Source organism: Colossoma macropomum, unplaced genomic scaffold (assembly GCF_904425465.1).
Source record: "Colossoma macropomum unplaced genomic scaffold, Colossoma_macropomum, whole genome shotgun sequence".
In the NCBI taxonomy this organism is placed as follows: domain Eukaryota; kingdom Metazoa; phylum Chordata; class Actinopteri; order Characiformes; family Serrasalmidae; genus Colossoma; species Colossoma macropomum.
In genome coordinates this window covers 19,262,102-19,280,837 of record NW_023494789.1, presented here as the reverse complement: position 1 = coordinate 19,280,837, position 18,736 = coordinate 19,262,102, and the positions used below count along the sequence as shown (strand labels likewise).

Here is an 18,736-nt window from a genome sequence, read left to right as displayed (position 1 = left end):
GACAATATAGAGGGAAATATAAGAACTGTGAAAATATGTCCAGACAGTAATAAACAAGCACTAACAGTAAAGTGAAGCTAATGAGAAACAATCAAGACATAAACCTCCAGAAAAAAAACAAAGCATTAACACTGGTATTTGAGGAGAGAAAAGAAAAACTCTTATAAATACAACACAGGCATACATTCGCATGCACAAAGAGTGACCATTCCACAAAATTTTTCAAAGCCCCATGCACTGCACCAGGTGGTGGGTGTGTTCTTGCTTGGGTTGGCATGTGAAAGGCCCAGTACACCAGAGAAAGCACTCTCTAACAATGCTTTCATGAAATGTATTGTTTATGAAATGTAATGTTTTTCTTTCGTCCAAAGAACATACGTAGGTGAATCCTCAGTCTACACAAAAAGTAGAATTTGGAAAAGCCCAAATATATGTGCATAATAACACACGGCAAAGCCCACTAATCCTGAAACAAGACCTGGACATTGCTCTACTCTAAATCTCTAATGTCAGCTGCTCCCATGAAGTAATAACCACTACACGTAGTACACATGTAGCCCATGAGCTGGTCTGGTCAGTTTCCATTCATCTTACATTTTGAAGTCATTTTACTGACCATTATTGGATGTTTTGCGCACATCTGTTTTCATTTCATAAGATGGAACTTACACGTAACCTCGCTCAGAGATCAAAGACTTCATCATCTCTGAGACAGCACTGGAGTAAGAAGGATTCTTACCGATTTAGTCTCACTATTTTTAACAATGTCTTTGTACTGCAGCTTCAGGGTTTTGGCCTAAAATGGCAGTTAAGTGATACTTCACACTCAGCATTCAAGACCATTAAGACACGTGCACTTCATCATTCTGACACACAGACTGAGAGGGATTCAGAAGCAGACTACCTTGTACGAGCCGTTGGAGTACATCTGTATCATGTTCTCCGCTCCCTGTTTGACTTTGAGCTCAATGTCATTCTGTTTCTTCAGTGCAGCCAGGCGGCTGCTGTTGGTGCATGCCCGAGCCTCGCTGCTGGGGGTGTCTGGGGTTAGAGGGCACTCGGAAACTGAAACACAAACAAAACAAACCTTTATCACATCATCAAACAAAAGATGATCTTGTAAGTCTTTTCAAAGGCTTCCTACTTTTTCTTTTACCAGCAGAAGATTTAAAAATCTCTTGAAAGGCTTTGCATGGAAGGCAATGCATTGAAAACTCTGATTACATGACTGTCAATTACGTGCATTTTATTACATATGGGACAGCATTTCAAAAAACCAAGCAACATACACAGGGGAACCATCGGCTGGATGTCCAGACACCGGTGAAGCTCAGCATTAGACTACAAAGCATTTATAAATGGAAAATCCCCAATGACAGCACAATTTGGCTTAACTGGAAAACTGGTTGATGCAGAGTTAATTATGCAAGAAGGCTGGGCAGCATATACAAAAGCAACACAATTCCTCTGAAGAGATTAGAGAACTTGGTGAAGTGCGTGACTCCAACAGAGAAACAAAGGTCACCAAGATTACAGACGGGATAGACCGTTCTAAATAGTTTATTTCCTATGTTGACTGCTGATTCTTGATCAGGGTTTTCCATGCCCGTGTCTTATCCAGTAACGTGCGAAAGGGGACAAGGTAGTTGGGGACGAGCTCGAAACTTGGGCATTTTAAGGTTTTCTCTTTTCCAAAAGATTAAAAAATATTGTGAATTCTTGCAGAAAAAATAAAAAGAACATCAGGAATACCAAACCAATTCAGGCCACAGCTCCTCAGTGTTTTATTCTACTAAGGCCTCTTTCACACATTCTGCCTCACTGAATCTAGAGAATTTTTCCTGTATCCCACACATGCCATGCATTAAAACAGTAAATTAAGCAATGATAATAAATAAAACAAAAAAAGTGTCAAAATGTGAGTTCTATTAACGGCCACTGTCAAATGCAAGATTAAACAAACTTTCATGCTACATACACATTTTTTAAGTGACTTGATATGACTGTCCATTTGAAAAAGTCAGTAAGAGACCTGAACAGAGTTGTAACTATTTATCCATCTTTCATTTAAAACTTGTTGCGCTGTATCACTCCAAAGTGCAAAATCTTTATATAGGAACTGTGAACACATGCAAGCTGTAGCAGTCATGCTGCTGCATCGTTCATGTCACATAGGTAATGTGCGTGAACCAGGCCTTACACTCTTAATTCAACTCATGAAGGCCTTGCTAATCAGCTGATGCGTTCAATCAGGTGTGTTTTAATGGGCAGAATGCTAAACTCTGCAGTGCTGTGGTCTGCCAGGGCTGACGTCTGATGAGTGGTTTAGGGCATCTCATTTCGACAGGCCAATTTGTGAGCTGTTGTTTACCTTCAAGCAAATCGCAATGCCTCACTAAAGAACCTAATGAAGTATTACTCATTTTTTTTTTTTAAATGGGATTCACTTGCAATGGGGATTTCCTTCTGACTCATACAGACCGCTATTTTGAAATGTGGAATAAACAGAACCAATTGTGATATGGAAGACAGACAAGACTTGTGCAGACATGTAAATACTCTCTGGTAGTAACGTGAGCTGCGATGTAGGAAAAAGGCCTCTCTGTGAGAACGGCCTGGGTTCCTCAGAGTGGGTAAATAACAGCATCGGAACACTTCAGGGGACAAAATAAACTGAAGGAATGACAGGTACTAGCCGTTTTTCCTTAAGTTTTCCTGACAACACCTTGACTTTTGCTGACGACAGGCTGGAAAATATGAGATTAAAGTTGGAGAATACAAAAACCTACTGCAAAACGTTAAATGTACAGAGGCATGCCTATAATTCACTGCCCTTTGAAACACTTTATGAAATGAGTGAGAGCATGGGACAAAAACAAATGACTAGCAAATTTTCTCACTGGATTCCAGCTCAAACAACCACACACACATAAAACTGAAGTTCAGAGCGATGAGATCATACTCTCATGCCAAGACATGAGCGCATAACCACGTATACACCTGCAAAGGTAACATCAACGTTCTATTTTTGTATGCCTTTCTACTGCATGCAGACACACACAAACACAGAGCCTAAAATACAGAGGGCCTAAGGATTAAGGTTTTCAAACATTTTAAACCATAACTCCTCTAGTGCTGGAGATTTCATGAAAAAGTGATTCTCAAAAACCTAATGTGAGGTGAAATCAAAGTTTTTTTTTTAAGTAGATAAACAAGTTCTTTTGTCCACTTCTTTTGGATATTTCATGAGATACACCCTGAAGATTCTTTTTGTACCATTAAAGCAACTTCTTTCATCATAAGTGTTTTCCTGTTACTGGGTTGTGTGCATGAGTCACAGAATGCACATAACAATGTATTTCTTGGTGTCCACATAAACAATTCACAGCAGACTAGCCAGGTTACAGTGCAGCCTCCACATAACGAGGTTTGTTTTAACACTGTTACAATCTCAGAAAGTAAATAATTAGAGCAGGCCATACTCACATCATACAAATTAAAAACATTTACAAATACATCAAAAACATTCTATAGATGTCATGTAAATAAAAACAACATGTTTCTGATTAATTGTTAACTGGCAAGCTCAAAAATCAAGAAAGCAATTCATTTAAACATCAATGACAAAACAGATAGTTCATGCTCTGGCGGGCCACATTCATTATCTGTCTTATTGCTTGTGGATTGTTGCTTGCATTGTGGATGAGGTACATCACTGTTGTTGTCTCATCATCTTCATGAGAAGTATTAGGTGTATTACGTGGAACCAATTGCACCCTCATGTGTATAATTTTTAAAAATGCTCCTCAACCTGAATGATAAACCTGCATAATCAAATAGGAACTGTCGTTTACTGGAACTTAAATACAATGTTTATTTGTTGTTAAATGGGTAATTGTTTACGTTCCTAAATTCATGTAAATAAAATAGATTTCAATTATATCAAGCTGATATTTGCTGGTCTCTTTTCACTAGTCATATTTATTTTGATGCATATAATTTTATGTAAATAGGTTGGAAAGGTATTTCCACTCACTTCATTTCCAGCTGAATTGTTTACAAATATTAGATGCAAGACACAGAGATTACACTCTCATTTGCAGCAGTGACATGCAAGCTGCTTGTATTAAGGAAACTGACTGTTGCTCAAATGTGGCCCACTTTTTTGCAACAACCATCTCATACACCTAGTGGTGTTGATTAAAGAACAAACACAGCATTTAAGGGATCTACACATCTATGGAAGAAATATGTACGAGTTGCACTACTAACCAAACAAGCTCTGAAGCCAATGAGAGAAGGAAACTATTACTGTTGTGCAACGTAGTTCTGTGTGCCAACCGATTTAGACATTCCTGTTTGAGTCTTGCAGATAATCAGAAACCACAGATTCTCACAGCCTGACAACTCAAAGGTGTTTTGGCCCTGTGTTTTATGAGTAGTTCATGATGTGTAGTGCACAACAGGCCAAATAGCAACTGTACCAGGTACTGACTGGCTCTTTCATTTATGCCTTGTGCTTTCTTTTCGTTGAGGTATTTATGACCAACGGACACACACACCTTTATGTTCACAAGAAATTCACAGATTAGTGCATCAGTAGTTTAGTTAAACTGATATCATATCAACTGTAAATTAACTGACTGAAACTTTAGAATCTGAACCACTTAAGCCAGGCACTACACAGTTTTTAACCCGATTTTCACTTCTCACAAATTATCACCACCTGAAGCGATTCTGCAGGTTGGAAGCTCAATTAGGGTTAGGAAGCGAATGACGGCACAGATGTTTTGGTGGTGCGAGAAGGGAAATAAATCTTCAGTTTTCCAATCAAGCTCTGAAGTTATTAAAGGACTTTCGATGTGTTCAAACATTTGATTTCTACAACTCAAAATGGTCTGTAGTGTGAGATGGTCAATGACAATTTAACAAGATACAGGCAAAAGCCAATGAGAGAGCTAGGAAAGTGGAGGAAGAGGCAAGATGACATATGCTTTGTGATGGAGGAGCTGCTTGCAATACCAGCAAATTTGCATGTGCTACTATAATGTTAGTGCCTTAATTACTAGACCTACAAGAAATTCACTCTACAATTTCATGTCAGCTTGTCAGTTCGTAGAACAATGCTTCTCTAGCTCTCTGGAGAACAGAATAATATCTGTTTCCCAACCTCATATTCATCCAGAAGTTGTGTTTTTGCTGCATAGTGCACAAAAAAGACAAACAAGTCTGATCCTATTTCATCTGGGATTTTTAGCACTTCATAGCCAAAACTCCATATGAGCATTACACACTCTCTGCCTCAACGTCAAGTCAGTCTCGCGTCAGACAAATAGACAATAAGTTCTGTTCCCCGTTTTTGCAACCTGTTACGAAGTGTGCAGTGTATGCTTGGTTTTATTAGGACTAAGAGTCATATTACCGAAAACAATTTTACTAATTCTGCCACAGTCCCAATTACAAAACAAGCTTTCTTCATTAATTGTTATGTGCCCGTCCTATTCATGTAAAAAAAAATAAAAAATACATTAAACTACAGTATGACCCATTCCTATACAGAAGAAGCTGGTTTTAAACACACAACAGCTGCCAAAATAATGTATTCAAGATACTGAGTGGCATGTTTTAGTATTATTTACATATTTTCAGTTTAACATCTTTGAGCATCATTTGGTCTGCCCTTATCCATCTGGAACATGGCTGGAACACAACCTGACCAACAGAGATAGTAAACAAGACTTATCTTTACTGTGACAGGAAATATGTAAACTAAATATAGAATGTCTACAAAGCGTAATTGTGGGGATTAGAGTTGCTTGGCTGAAAATGACTACATGCAGTACAGCATGATCTTCAAGAACAATCTCAAAAATCTAAACACTTTAAATTTCCTTCCTGTAATCTACAGAGCATGTAAAAGAAAAAAGAAAATGAAACCAACAACAAACTATGGCATGTCTGAAATCTCTCTGACGAGCAGAGTGCTTATAGGCTCAAGATTCCACAGGTACAAGAGATTAGGGGTCTGTTTCCAGAGTCAGCCAAAAGAGAGATATTTCTTCTCACGTAACAGGTTACCATGTTAGCATGTGGGCGAGAGCCATAGTTAAACATGAATGAACAGAAGAAAAACAAACATAACACTGAGTCACATGTGAAGATGTCAGCTAATTTGCATACTGCCATCATTTCCCAACTAGCTCAGCTGGTAAATATTGTGCAACTAGTGATACTGCTACACCTTAGAAACGAAGAGAACGTTCATGATTGCTATCTGGGCAAATGAAACTGGTGACTGTAAACGGCAACTGTAAAATGATGAATAAATAAGTAAAGGTATCACTTTAATTTCTCATTGACACTGCAGTCTTAATCCCTGTGTCATTAATGATACTTGTGCAAGGCTGTGTGTACTGAAGGAGCTTCCCATACCGTTGCACACAAATATCTTATTTTTCCCACTATAATTGCATTGCTGCTAGGTGAGTAAATGTCCTCCATTTGATCGTGCCTCATAATGATTCAATTCAACTACAAAAGAGCATTATCAACAATCAATATTCTTGTAATCGATTATAAGCAAATATAACATTCCAAAATCAATGCAATTGTATATCTGATCATTTATATTGATGGAATTCATAAAGGGTTGTTGTGACTGACACCAGTAAAAGTCTGGGCTAGAGAGACACTTCCTACCCTAATCCCTCCATCTCTCTAATCCCACTCTCAATCCTGGCCCCTTAAACACAGTCTGAAAGCAGGCTGGACTCTACTGTCCGCCTGACTTGTCCAAATAACAGTAGTAAAATTCAGATCACCACTTTTCAAAGAAAATGGATTAAATAAACCAGCATGCGGTGATGGACTGGTCCAATATACAGGATCGGTACTGAGCCTTTCACGATTTGAACATAAAATACGCTGTTTGAAAAAGCAGTTGATTATCGTGATGACGATATAAGAAATGTTCAAGTGTTTTTGGATATTCCCACCATTCTAATGAATCTCTCCCCTAGATACAGTCACACACACAGCCACTCCCTTTATCTATCCAAGTGAGGTTCTAAGATATCGTGTTGTATCGTCATCATAATTAAACTAACTGTGAGAATTTCTGTGCAGTGCTGCAAGTTTTCAAAGGAACAGCTGTGGCCAGTAGATATCATTTACAAGCGAGGTAGAATAATTTCAATTATTTAAAATGCAATAACACCTTACACTGTATTTTAGCATCACAACATGCAACGTTTACAGTTTTCTTTCAAGTCATTAAAGTACATACTAGTTCTCAGAGACGCTTGTTCGAGGAGTCTTAAAATTTTGAATGGAAGCTAATCATAATCTGGAGAATGTGCTTCTACCATAATTTAACTGAGACAAAATTATATGACTGTGAATTCAAGACACTTCTCCCAAAGTCCTTTAGGGATCAGTACTAAAAACAGACATCCTTCTGCCCTTCAAAGCACAATATTTAGAATAAATAATGGAACTGAATGAGATGCAACAGTGGACCACAATACCAAGTTCTTGATAGTGAATCACAAACATCCGCTTACACACTAAGTGGTTTAAGCTAAAACCAAAGCAGAATTACTAAAGAGGCTAAAGAAGAGAGTGAGTCGTACCTAGAAGCTCTTCTGGGTCCTTCACTACGATGTGGGCATTCAGTTCCTGCAGCTCCTGGTGCAGCTCCTCCACCTTCTTGCTGGACTTTTTTAGCATGTTGTCCACGTAGGCCAGGCTCTTCTTGTCTGTGGTGACTTTCCGCAGGTTCTCCGCTCCTTCCTTAATCTTCAGCTCTTTACGGATCTCGCGTTTAATCTGATCCTTGATCTCATCTAGCTTCTGCTGGACCATGGTGTCCGACAAGTCCAAGTTGTGGCCCAGTCCCAAACGGTCTGACACCATATGGGCTCGAGCATCACCCTGAAGGATGAGAAAGAGAGAGAAGATTAGAGAATGTTTAAAATGTACTGTGACTGCCACTGGGCAATATATTGTCTATACCAGTATAATGATATTGGCATCATACTAGTATACTGATTTTTAGTTTCAGCAGTATTGAAAAAAATCTTAAATGTTAACTGCAAACACAACTGGAACTTTAGCAATACCATCCAGAACTAAATGTGACATTAAAATACCACGCCATTCAAAAATCAATGAGCCATTGCATCCGTCTCAATCTTTAATACCCTCTTATATGGGCACATTTCACTCTCTACACAGGCGTGTGTGGCGTCCGATTGTGTTTATTATGTAATGGCATAAAGTACAAGCTAAGCCCTTCATGGTGTTCACTGGGAAAGCACAAAAGCCTGGCACGGTTACACATTAACCAAAGACAGGTAACAAACACAAAACCTCAACAAATGCCACATAGATGGACAAGACAGTGAAATGTTGACACATCATATGAAAGCTTCACAAAGACAGAGACACTACAAATACAAAGATTGCATCCCAACATGAGATGAAATACAAAACTTGACACTAATATTTACAAAGAGCCAAAAAACACAACAAATCCACCCCATCATAAACAATAACTGCTCTGTAAGATGACAATTTTGTTATCATGGAAGGCTTGGCAGTGTTTAAGGCAAGCCCAGACATATTTTAAAAAACAGCTCTCTAATCACTCCAGCATCAGGCTGCCTTTACAGTATGGCCAGAATATCATATTGTGATTGCACAGCTTATTACAGCTTGATTGATTGACATGACTTAAAGGAACAGTCCAGCTTTTCTTAGCCTAATCTCTACCGTGCAATGCAATCTCAGCATCTGTCCATTGGCTTCTATCATGCGTTGACTGTTTCGAGTCAACATATTGAATTTCTTTTTGAGGGGCAACTGGCTGTTTGCTACAGATGTGGCAGATGGAGATTAGGTTAAATGCTAGAGTATTCAGTTCCAGGTCCTAAAGCTGAAAATCAAAACTTTCACAGCCGTTAGATTAGGTGAAAGCAGATTTGCTAGACCACCCACAGACTTTATCAGGAAGACAGATACAGCACATTTGCTAAAAACTCATTAATTAAGAGCTTTTGCCAAGTGGCATTCTAATCACTAGGAAGGGTGCTTTTTGATGCTGTGAAAAAATAAGTTTAATCACTTGTGATGTACTACAGATGTCAAGACTAGATTGTTTTTTGGGAATGTATAGTGATTTTTCTGACCACTGTGATTATTTTCTACAAATTAAGCCAAGCCTGTATCAGAAGTCTACATTAAATGAAATGATGAGCTCGTTGTTACTGGACTACATCTCCACCCTTAAAACTTAGGATCATGCTGTTGATCCTAAGTTTGTAAGGGTGTAATTAAAATCGCAGCTGTTACTGTTTGAAAACCACACTTTTTCAAATTGTGGTTACAATTTAAAAAACAATCATCGTTCCATTCTGGTCAAGACTAAAAATATGAACACACAATATTTTATAAACCCTGTAAAACCCTGTCTTTACAGAAGTAAAGCCTTGCTAGACTAGACTGCTTACTCTTTTACTCTTTTGTCAGGCAAAGATCACACGAACATATGGTTCCCTTGAACTGAAAGTACCCCACAAGCCTAACATATGAAGAGACCCTTTTAAAGCCTCTCTGTTGTTGATTTATATCCGAACTGCAAACACTGGGTCTTCCATTCACTAGCTATGCTATCAGCAGGGTGGGGTGAGCGCACACAGGCCGCCAACTGAGGAGTGTAACTGCTACAAATCAGCCAGGCAGAGCCACACAAAGCCCAAAACCCCATGCGAAGCCATATGATTTAAACTGGAAGCACCTTAAAATAGTGTCATGTAAAGATTGTGGTAAGAGAGGAATTCTGCATGCTGCCATTTTTTTAACAATCCATAAGATTAGTAGTAAAAAAGTTGGTGTTCGTACCCCACTTCCAAGGATAGTCAATACAACAACCCAAGAACAGCCTAGCCTGTAAGAAGTGCACTTACAAATAAAGCAGGGAGCACAAAACAACTATAATAACTATAATAAGTGCAGAGTATTCAACTGCAAAAAACGGAAATAACAGAGTATTTCTTACCAAGACCTCCACCATTGCTTCAGTACACAAGGATCCCAGCATTTTCAAAGGATCTTCTCAGTTCCACAAAAACAGCTTATCAGCCGAGTCTTAAAGAACCAGAGACAGAGCAAAACATGCAGACATCCCCACTCGAACAGTAGGAGTCCTGCTCTAATCTGTGTGGTGCTCTAACTGAGGCAGGCCTGTGGAAATCAGAATAGAATCTAAGCTAGCCTTGGCAGAAACAGGTCCTGTTAAGCCTGGCGTGGGATAAGCTTGTGGTTAAGTGCAGGTGACGGCCACTCTGGTTGGGAGATCCTAAAATAACAAAGGCACAGCAAGGCCTCAGACAGGCTGCAATCCACACTACCAAGTCACCTCTGCTAATCCAAACACTCAGTGCAACACATAACCAATGAACGACAGCAACAGAAACACAAGGAAGACAAGAACAGCAGTTATACTGCATGCGGTGCTTCCGTTTCCACTAATACCTTAGAGATGAGGTCATATAACTATATTGAATCTGCTTCCTCTTGGTAGGTGAAAGCAATTCATTCTAAAGGGTGTTAAAATGCCATTATACATCACTTTGAAGCTGGCAATTACTTAACTACATTCATTCTGGGATGTTAGAATCAATCACAGCAATAAACAACAAAGTATGTTCTCATTTTTGGCCCCCAAAAAATTTTTGGCCTTTTCAAATATAAAGATCCTCCCCTAAAAGCTTGGTGTAATCACTTTATTGTTTGTATTACACGACTATGTTCTAACAGTCATTTGTGTGTGTGTGAAATTACTTTTTGTGTTTATGTGCGAGTCCATATTTATGGTACCTTCCGAGTCAGATACTATACTGAGAAACCTAGTTAGAATTCAGTAGCTGTTGGTGTAAATGTGCAATATATCTTAAAAATTTAATCATTAAAATCGAGCTGATTTTAAATGAAGTGCCTTAGCAAGCTATGCTACATTAGATACCTTGGAGAACAGCGGGCAGAAAAGCGCTTCTGTACAGCTATAAGTAAAGTACAAGTCATTTTGCTCCGCACATCTCTCTTTCAACAACAGTCTCTGTAGTACAGCGACAGCAGGAATCATTTCTGAGGCTATTGCATCTGACGAGCTTACGTTTCGAGGTTGTACATCTTGTTGCGAGTATTCTGTTTGGCTGGTTGAGCTGTAGCTGAATGTCCACTAAAGCCAGACAGACACTGTGTGATTTCAGAAATCTTGTGACTCGCACTGTACCTTTGAAAAGACCATTGTGTACAAACAAAGCCTAAGATTTAAACTACAAGCGCAGTCTCTACAGACAGCTCTGTCTACGGACAGTTTCAAACAAAGCTGCTTCGTTCAAAACAACACGCTGCGTGCCGAGTACTGAGCAAACCTACTGAGGGCAATAACAGTAAAGTCAGCGTAGATGGACTTTGGTAGCAAATGTCGACTTTTTCTCCGTTTAGTTGACCTGTATGTCTCCACCCATACTGGGGAAGCGGTTGTGATTGTGTTTGTGTTTGAATCACACAGTGAATTCCTGGTGATAATCTGCGAAGGCAGAATGTTTGAAATGACTGACAGCTTTGTGTCTGACTGTCCCAGAGCCAGTAACAGTTCAAAGCCTCCTTCACTACCCACTAGCCTCCTACCACATCCCACTTAACACGCAGAACACAGCAAAAGAACAGAGGCAGAAAACTCCTGCAAGCACACCAACGCTATCTTAGCGTTTTTTTTACCTTTTAATTTGTTGTTTTATGTATGCACAGTGTGTGGGTCTGTAAATGAATAATAATTAATAACAAAATGGCAAATTAAAAGGTTTTTGGTTCTTTGGTTCTTGTTTCAGGAATTTGAAAATGTCAACACATTATTGAATTCTCTTATAAGAAAGTGCATTGGCATCAATTATAAGTGTGTTTGAGTTGGTGTGGTAATCTGTATGCTACAGATGCACCATTCAGAGATTAGGTTAAAAAACACTGCTGTAATGTGGTATCTTTTTGTATACGAGTCAGAGAAAAGAGGAGAGGCAGTGCGTAAAGTAACAGGGCGTGAAACTCTTGAGGATGAGTCACAAACAGGTGAACTTGAAGGTGTTTTGAGTAAAAAAAAAAATTTCCAAAGTGGATGGAAAAAGTTCCTTGTCCGAGAGAATCAGGAACGGCCTGGAAGTCCTTGCTTGGGCCTCCCTCCTGCTGTTTCTCAATGCTCCACCCAGCAACAAGGAACTGGCTCAGAAACAAATCCACTCACAGGGGCACACAGCCGCCACATTGCATAACAAACTAATTCCCACACAGCAGATAACAGGTGGCCACGTGCCCTATAAAATGTACAGGTTAAAAGACCTTTACACCACTGCTACACTTGCTAGCAACAGAGAGAAACTGACTGCTACTAGCAAGAGGGGAGGAAGTTTTAAAGAGAAATAAAAAAAAAAGATCAGCCGCCGAAAATTTACACAAAGAACGCGTGAACAGAAGTACAAAAATATTTTAAATTACAGTATAGACAAGCTTCTTGTTGTCAGCCACCTTGTAGTGAAGGCCCATGAATGAAGCAGCGTGGATTAGGACTTCTAATGCTACACGCTAGACTCTGAGGACAAGCACAATAAACACCAAACAGCCAAGACACACACATGGGTGAATGAGCTTGGAGGTGAAGAAGATTTCGTCTGATCACAGAACTCATCCTATTACTTTTACTATGAACTCCCTGACCTAAGACAGTAAAATACAGAACTTTTCTTAGTCAGTAACAGCTTCTCACTCATTAAATTACAAGTCAAAACACTATACATTTCAGATCAATTTAACATTTCAATTGTTCCTTTAAAAGCTATTAACCTGTAATATGAGCTATTTTTAACTGAAGTACCTAGGATCTACAAGTAGGCCATCTTGCTCAAACTATTCAAAAATTCTACTACCCACAGGAAAAAAATACACACTAGGATTGGACCACAATGTAGATGCGAGACAGAAAAATATCTTCTGCAGAATTATCACGCTAAACAACATTATAGTGATCCAAATTCAGTTACAACGTTTCACATACAAGCATTACAGAGCCTTACCCTATAGTTTCCATTTTCCTTACTGGTCATAAAATTATCATACAATGTAATTATTCGCTGAGTTAGCTTCAAATATTACTTAATAATTTATTGTTATTAATAATATTAATAAGCTTAAGGCAGCAACACAGATAACAACATGACATCACACAATGTAAATGTGTAGCATTTCAGGGTAATTCATTACAGACTGAAAGGCTTTCCGAGTTCGTGTTCACTGAGAGGAACTGCAGCTCACTAATGTGGTACAAATGTTTTACTGTAATACAAAAACTAATGCACTAGGTCACAGTTTATGTTACTACACTGTGTGGCTTTACTAAATGTCAGTTTTAACATTTTTTACTGTGGCTAAACTAAAATCGCTTTCAGACCTAGCTTGGTTGGTGCTCACTATTGATGTTTCTTTAATTCGGTCAATTTTTATACAGTATATGCTGCACATCTTTACATCATACCTAAAAAGGAAGAGCTTTGTTTACCATATAGAACTACCCATAAGAAGACACCTAGTGTGGGCAATATGACAATATATCATAATTATCGCCATAAATGACGACACAATGTTCTCTTCAGATTATGGTGTGTAATATCAGGTCTTCTAAAAAACTTAACAACGGATGGATCATAAAAGAGACAGATTTAGACCAATTACTCAGAGCTTAGTAAGAGAACAACCAAGGCCAGCCAATTAAATTTAAGTTTAAATTAAGTTTTTCTTCCTGAACTTTCTTCAACAGCTTATTTTTGCAAATGCTGAATTAAAAAATAAATCACTGTAATCATAGTTTTTCATAGCCTTTTTCAACTGTAACAATTTAGCTAGTGCATTTTTTCTTTCCAAACCAGGAAAGCAAAATATTGCAATATGCCTTCAGGTATCACAATGTTTTTAGGGATACATCAGCATGGAAATTATGGTCTGACACCAATACTGTTGATGTACATATCTGCTGACACTAATACCAACACATAAACATTGTAGAAATGTAGAAACTGGGGCCAGATCCACATGGATTAGCACTACAGAGAAATGTAACATTTGTAACTGCACACGTTTTAGTGCAATAGCCCAGCATTGCCTAATTACTGTGCTCTTCTGGAGTGCAATAAACATGTTATCAAATATCAGTTTGAAATATCACACACACACACTTCATATTTTGGCAAATATCTGCCAATGCCAATATGATGCTGATATCATCCAGCATCCCTCACATTTTGCCATATCACCCACACTTAAATACACCAGTGGAGTTTGTGGAGGTCCTTAAACCAACAACAGGACTCTTACAGCCAGCCTAAAGATGTACATAAGTCTATGACCTAAAAGCTTTTGACTTATACTACGGAGAAACGGCCTGGACACCACTCTATGAAAGCCACACACACTCACACACTCATATGCTCATACACTAATCTCATTTTCTCATGAAACATTAAATTAACAATTCATTTCCTTGCCTCTGTATCAATCCCTTTCCCCCTCCATGCCTATGATCCATGAGTGCTATGCTAACTTCCCACCCTGAGGCTGAGGTCACTCTGAGCTAATGAGCCTTTCTCCTTTCGTAACTCAGGTGATCTGGGTCCAGATAAGGGCACTAAAGAGTATACCTGTACCACACTGTATTCAGAGCCAAGGTGCCTGTATGCCCCTGAACACTCAGCACTAGCGTATCAGTTAACCCGCCGAGTTTCAGTTGTGCTACACTACAATTAGGCAGGGGAGGAGTCTGAGCCCAAACATGGCCATTACTGCTGCCCAAACCAACAAAATGACAGGAGCTTTTGAAATCATCACACTGAAGTGCTCGTAAGTTGTTAATGACCAGTTTAAGTTCCACATTTAGACATAGTTAACAATTTGCCAAGCTTTTAAACTAAGCCAAGCAGAGGCAGTCTTGCTGACATTTCAAAAACACACGAACATCACCAAAGCCACCTTATAGGAAAAACTTTAAAACTTAAAAAGAAAATTATAAAAGAATCATTACAGTTTAAAATAGTCCTTAAACCACAGCAGAATTAAGACACTGAGAGATTAGACTAATGAGAAGAGAAACATTACAGGCCAGTTTTGAGAAGCGAACAGCAGATCTTACAACAGACTGAGGGCCACATTATGACCCTACCAGAGACAAACTTCTTGAATGACACTCTTACCTGCAAGGCCTGGCCAACCACACACAAATATGACAAATGTAACTTTGTCCAAGAGTGCTGCATGTTTTCTATAGCGACCCTACACAGGGGGAACATCCTTTGAACGCTACACAGTCGAAGACATAAAAACCCTAGTAGTGAAGGACCACTGCACAGTTAAAGTCAAACAAATGACTCAGTTTTCCGTGGAGCCGATTCCCCCTCACATATCCGAACACTGTCCAGTAGCAAGTTGGTTTACAAGGGAGTTGCCAGTCTGGTATGGTACAGGATATGCTGCTAATAATAGATTTTGACTCGAGTTTTCCCCCTGCCCCTAGCCCTCAGGAGGCTGAACGTTTACAACACACGGTGCCAACACATAGCCTAAGATCCCTCCAGTTTCAGGCCCACTCTCCATTAAGCCATGTTTCAATCCTCCAAAACAGCATGAGAGTCCAAGTCTGCAGCTCAGCCATGCGATTTGGCAGACACTACAGGGGGCACATTACAAAATGTTTCTGGGTCTGAAATCAGTGCCAAATGGCGTTATTTTTTGGAAAAGATGAAACTTTGTGGGTACATATGAACAAGCAACACGACTGTCCCTGTGTTGTAGGAGCCTGAGCTGATTTATTTGTTTCTAACATTACCTCAGACCTAAAGAATCAGCCAGTAAGCCTATGGGTGTGACAGTACTGAGCACTGACTGTCAAAACATTCCCAAAGAGACACCGCAGCTGTAATATATTCACGAAATGGCTAAATACTATTCTTAACGAAACACAAAAATGATAAAGAAAGCGATTTAAGTAAAAGAACGTATAACTTTATATCAGTGTGGTGCTGGTGCTGCTCATTGCCAAGTTTCTCATTCTTGAACACAACGCCTTGCACATTTGAACTGCTGCGTCCTTAACAAAACACATTTTTAATGTTAATAATTTTAAAAAACTCGACCAGGGAGATGAATAATCCCCATTTTAGACAACATATGCTGCTGTTAGTGAAGCAACAGTTGTGCTGGTTAATGATTTCCTAGGCCTTGGCTCCTCTGGGCCAGTTAACCCTTTAGCAGCGAGCTGGAAAACTCTACATTTGGTATCCAAAATATCCAAAAAGCTGATTCAATTACGCTTAAAATAGCTTGTTGAAAATGGAACACATTTAAACGTACGTTTGTGTTGTTAGATAAAACAAAAAGTGGATGAAGAAACAAGAATTTAATATTTTTACCTGCACGGAATCGGCCGCCATCTTGCCCCCTCAACTTTTGAATCAAACTCGGGAGAGCAAACGGGAGCCAAACTCCAGCAGTTCTCCTCACGATTACTGTATTTATCCCCTGAAATGAGTCAGTAAAACATTGGGAGAGCCAACAGGAGCCCACCCCCACCACTTCTCCGCGCGATTCCCTTCACTGTATCCTGAATAAAATCAGTAAAACATCGGGAAAGCGAGCAGGAGGCGAAGAGGAGTCGAGCTCCAGCACTTCTCCCACTTCTCCTCCTCACGAGTTGTCCTCGTTCTTCCAGATATAGTTCAGTGAACCACCAGCAGAGCAGACGAGAGCTGAACTGCAGCTAAGCACGTCTCCTCACGATTTCTCCTACTTTCTATATTTTCCTGCTTAAAAAGTCATTAAAAAATCGGCTCTGAGACTTTTCCATCGCTCGGTCTGAACTCCCCGATCTCCATGACGGCGCCTTGGTTTAACTTTCTTTGTAAATTCTTCCAGTCTGAAGAAAAATATCACAAAAAAGCAAAAGTCCACCCACAGTTTAAGAGACTGTGGTTCGGAGACGGAGCCGTTATTTTATTCCAGATATTTTTAAACGGCTCTCCTGCGCTCGCGCTGCTACTCCACTCCGGCTGACTCAGTCACGTGACCTGTGTGTGTGTGCTGGGGGTGCAGTCGTTCCCGGAGCAGGACGAAAATAGTGACCCCCTCACTCACTGCTGTTAGAGCGACCTTCAACAGCCCTGCCCTGTCCCACCACCACTACCACAGACAGAGCACTGTACATTATATTAATCTACTCATCAGTTGCGATCATGATTATTTGCTCTTGCTTTTAAAGGCAGCCTAAAAATGTTTTTGTTAATTCACATCTCGATCATTTTAAAGACAATTTATTATATATTTAATATCGTTACACGACAAAATTCTTGTTTTGCTGTACTCTTTCATTAAAATATAATGATGTTTGCCTGATTCTTAAAATATCTTTTAAAGTTTGATTACACCACCATGCACCAGTGGGCGGGGAAAATAATATTGACCAATGAAATTACATTTCACTTCCCTCTCCCACCATCACTATCTAACAACAACTGAAAATACTCAGCTAGCTCTGTTTCACTCTGAAATATGTCACATATGGAAGGAAAATGCATTATGATTTTATATTTAAGTTGACTTTACTTTTAAATGTTCCGATGTTTTTTTATGAAGTTTCTTTAATTTTTGCCAATTCCTATTTTACTTTATTTCACTATTTATTAGAATTTTTGTGATTACCTTTAATCAATGTCCTTTTTTTATTTCTTTTTTAACTTTTCTGTTTTTTGTGTATTCTTCTCAGTATTTTATTTGTAATGTTATATGTAATATATTGTTATTATTTTTATTTTGTTTTATTTTTTATTTTCTAAAGCACTTTGAGCTCCTTTAAAGATCTTTGTATGAAAGATACTGTTAAAAAGTATTACTTTATTTTATTTTTTTTTATTAGTTGCTTTTGCTGTAGTAATTTTAGTTATAAAGCTGGATATGTTGGCTGAAGTATTTGTGTATGCTGTTCTTTGCTGTACTTTTTTTTGAGAAAGAGACCCCGTGTAATACGTACACCCTCATGCCACCAAAACATTTACAGTTCACAAGCTTAGCTGGTCCTTCAGACCACCAGACCACCACGAAGGCAAAGCCCTGCCCCCCACTCACTCTCTAAAGTGTCGTTGTAATTTGATAGCATCTGTAAATGAACTATTTTGACCATGACACATGAGAAGGCCATAACAGAGTCATGGCTGGAGCAATCCAGCACCTATTCTTTTTGCTCATCCACTTTAAATGTACTCGGAACTGTTGATGAGGAAAGTTTGCTTTGTTGTAAGTGCACAAGCCTGTAATACGATACTTCAGTAAGAGATGGATAGCCTGGTTAAATATTAGGATGTTGCACAATATTTAGGTTTCAAAAATGAATTCACATGTGTCACTTTATATTAGTGAAATTAGCAGACAGAAGCTTTGATGCAGGTGGAGACAACTGTACCTTTGTTCACAGCAAGATACAGAGGCACAAAGGGGTGTATATGTGTGTAAAAAATTTGCATGTACAGTATCAGCAGTCACTTCATTCTGCTCGACAGACAGCAAATTAGTGGCCCTGCACTCCGTACTCCAAGTGCCCGACTGACAACAAGCAAGTACAGTACAAGAACTCTCCTAATGACAGGCA

The 18,736-nt window shown here is 39.1% G+C and overlaps 1 protein-coding gene across 2 annotated transcripts in view; it reads right to left on the bottom strand.

The window, feature by feature from the left end:
• zgc:153916 (serine/threonine-protein kinase N2) overlaps positions 1-17,237 on the bottom strand; it is a 35,681-nt gene extending 18,444 nt beyond the window's left edge. Inside the window, exons 1-3 of one of the 2 annotated variants that reach the window (XM_036570430.1) lie at positions 16,509-17,237; positions 7,632-7,932; positions 905-1,065 (exon numbers count right to left, since the gene is read on the bottom strand). In XM_036570430.1, the coding sequence (XP_036426323.1) occupies positions 905-1,065; positions 7,632-7,932; positions 16,509-16,529 (483 nt within the window). In that variant the 5' untranslated portion in view covers positions 16,530-17,237. Of the gene's footprint in view, positions 1-904; positions 1,066-7,631; positions 7,933-15,293; positions 15,641-16,508 lie in introns of those variants that run through there. The other variant, XM_036570429.1, reaches the window with a different exon arrangement.
• Between the last annotated feature and the right edge of the window lie 1,499 nt (positions 17,238-18,736).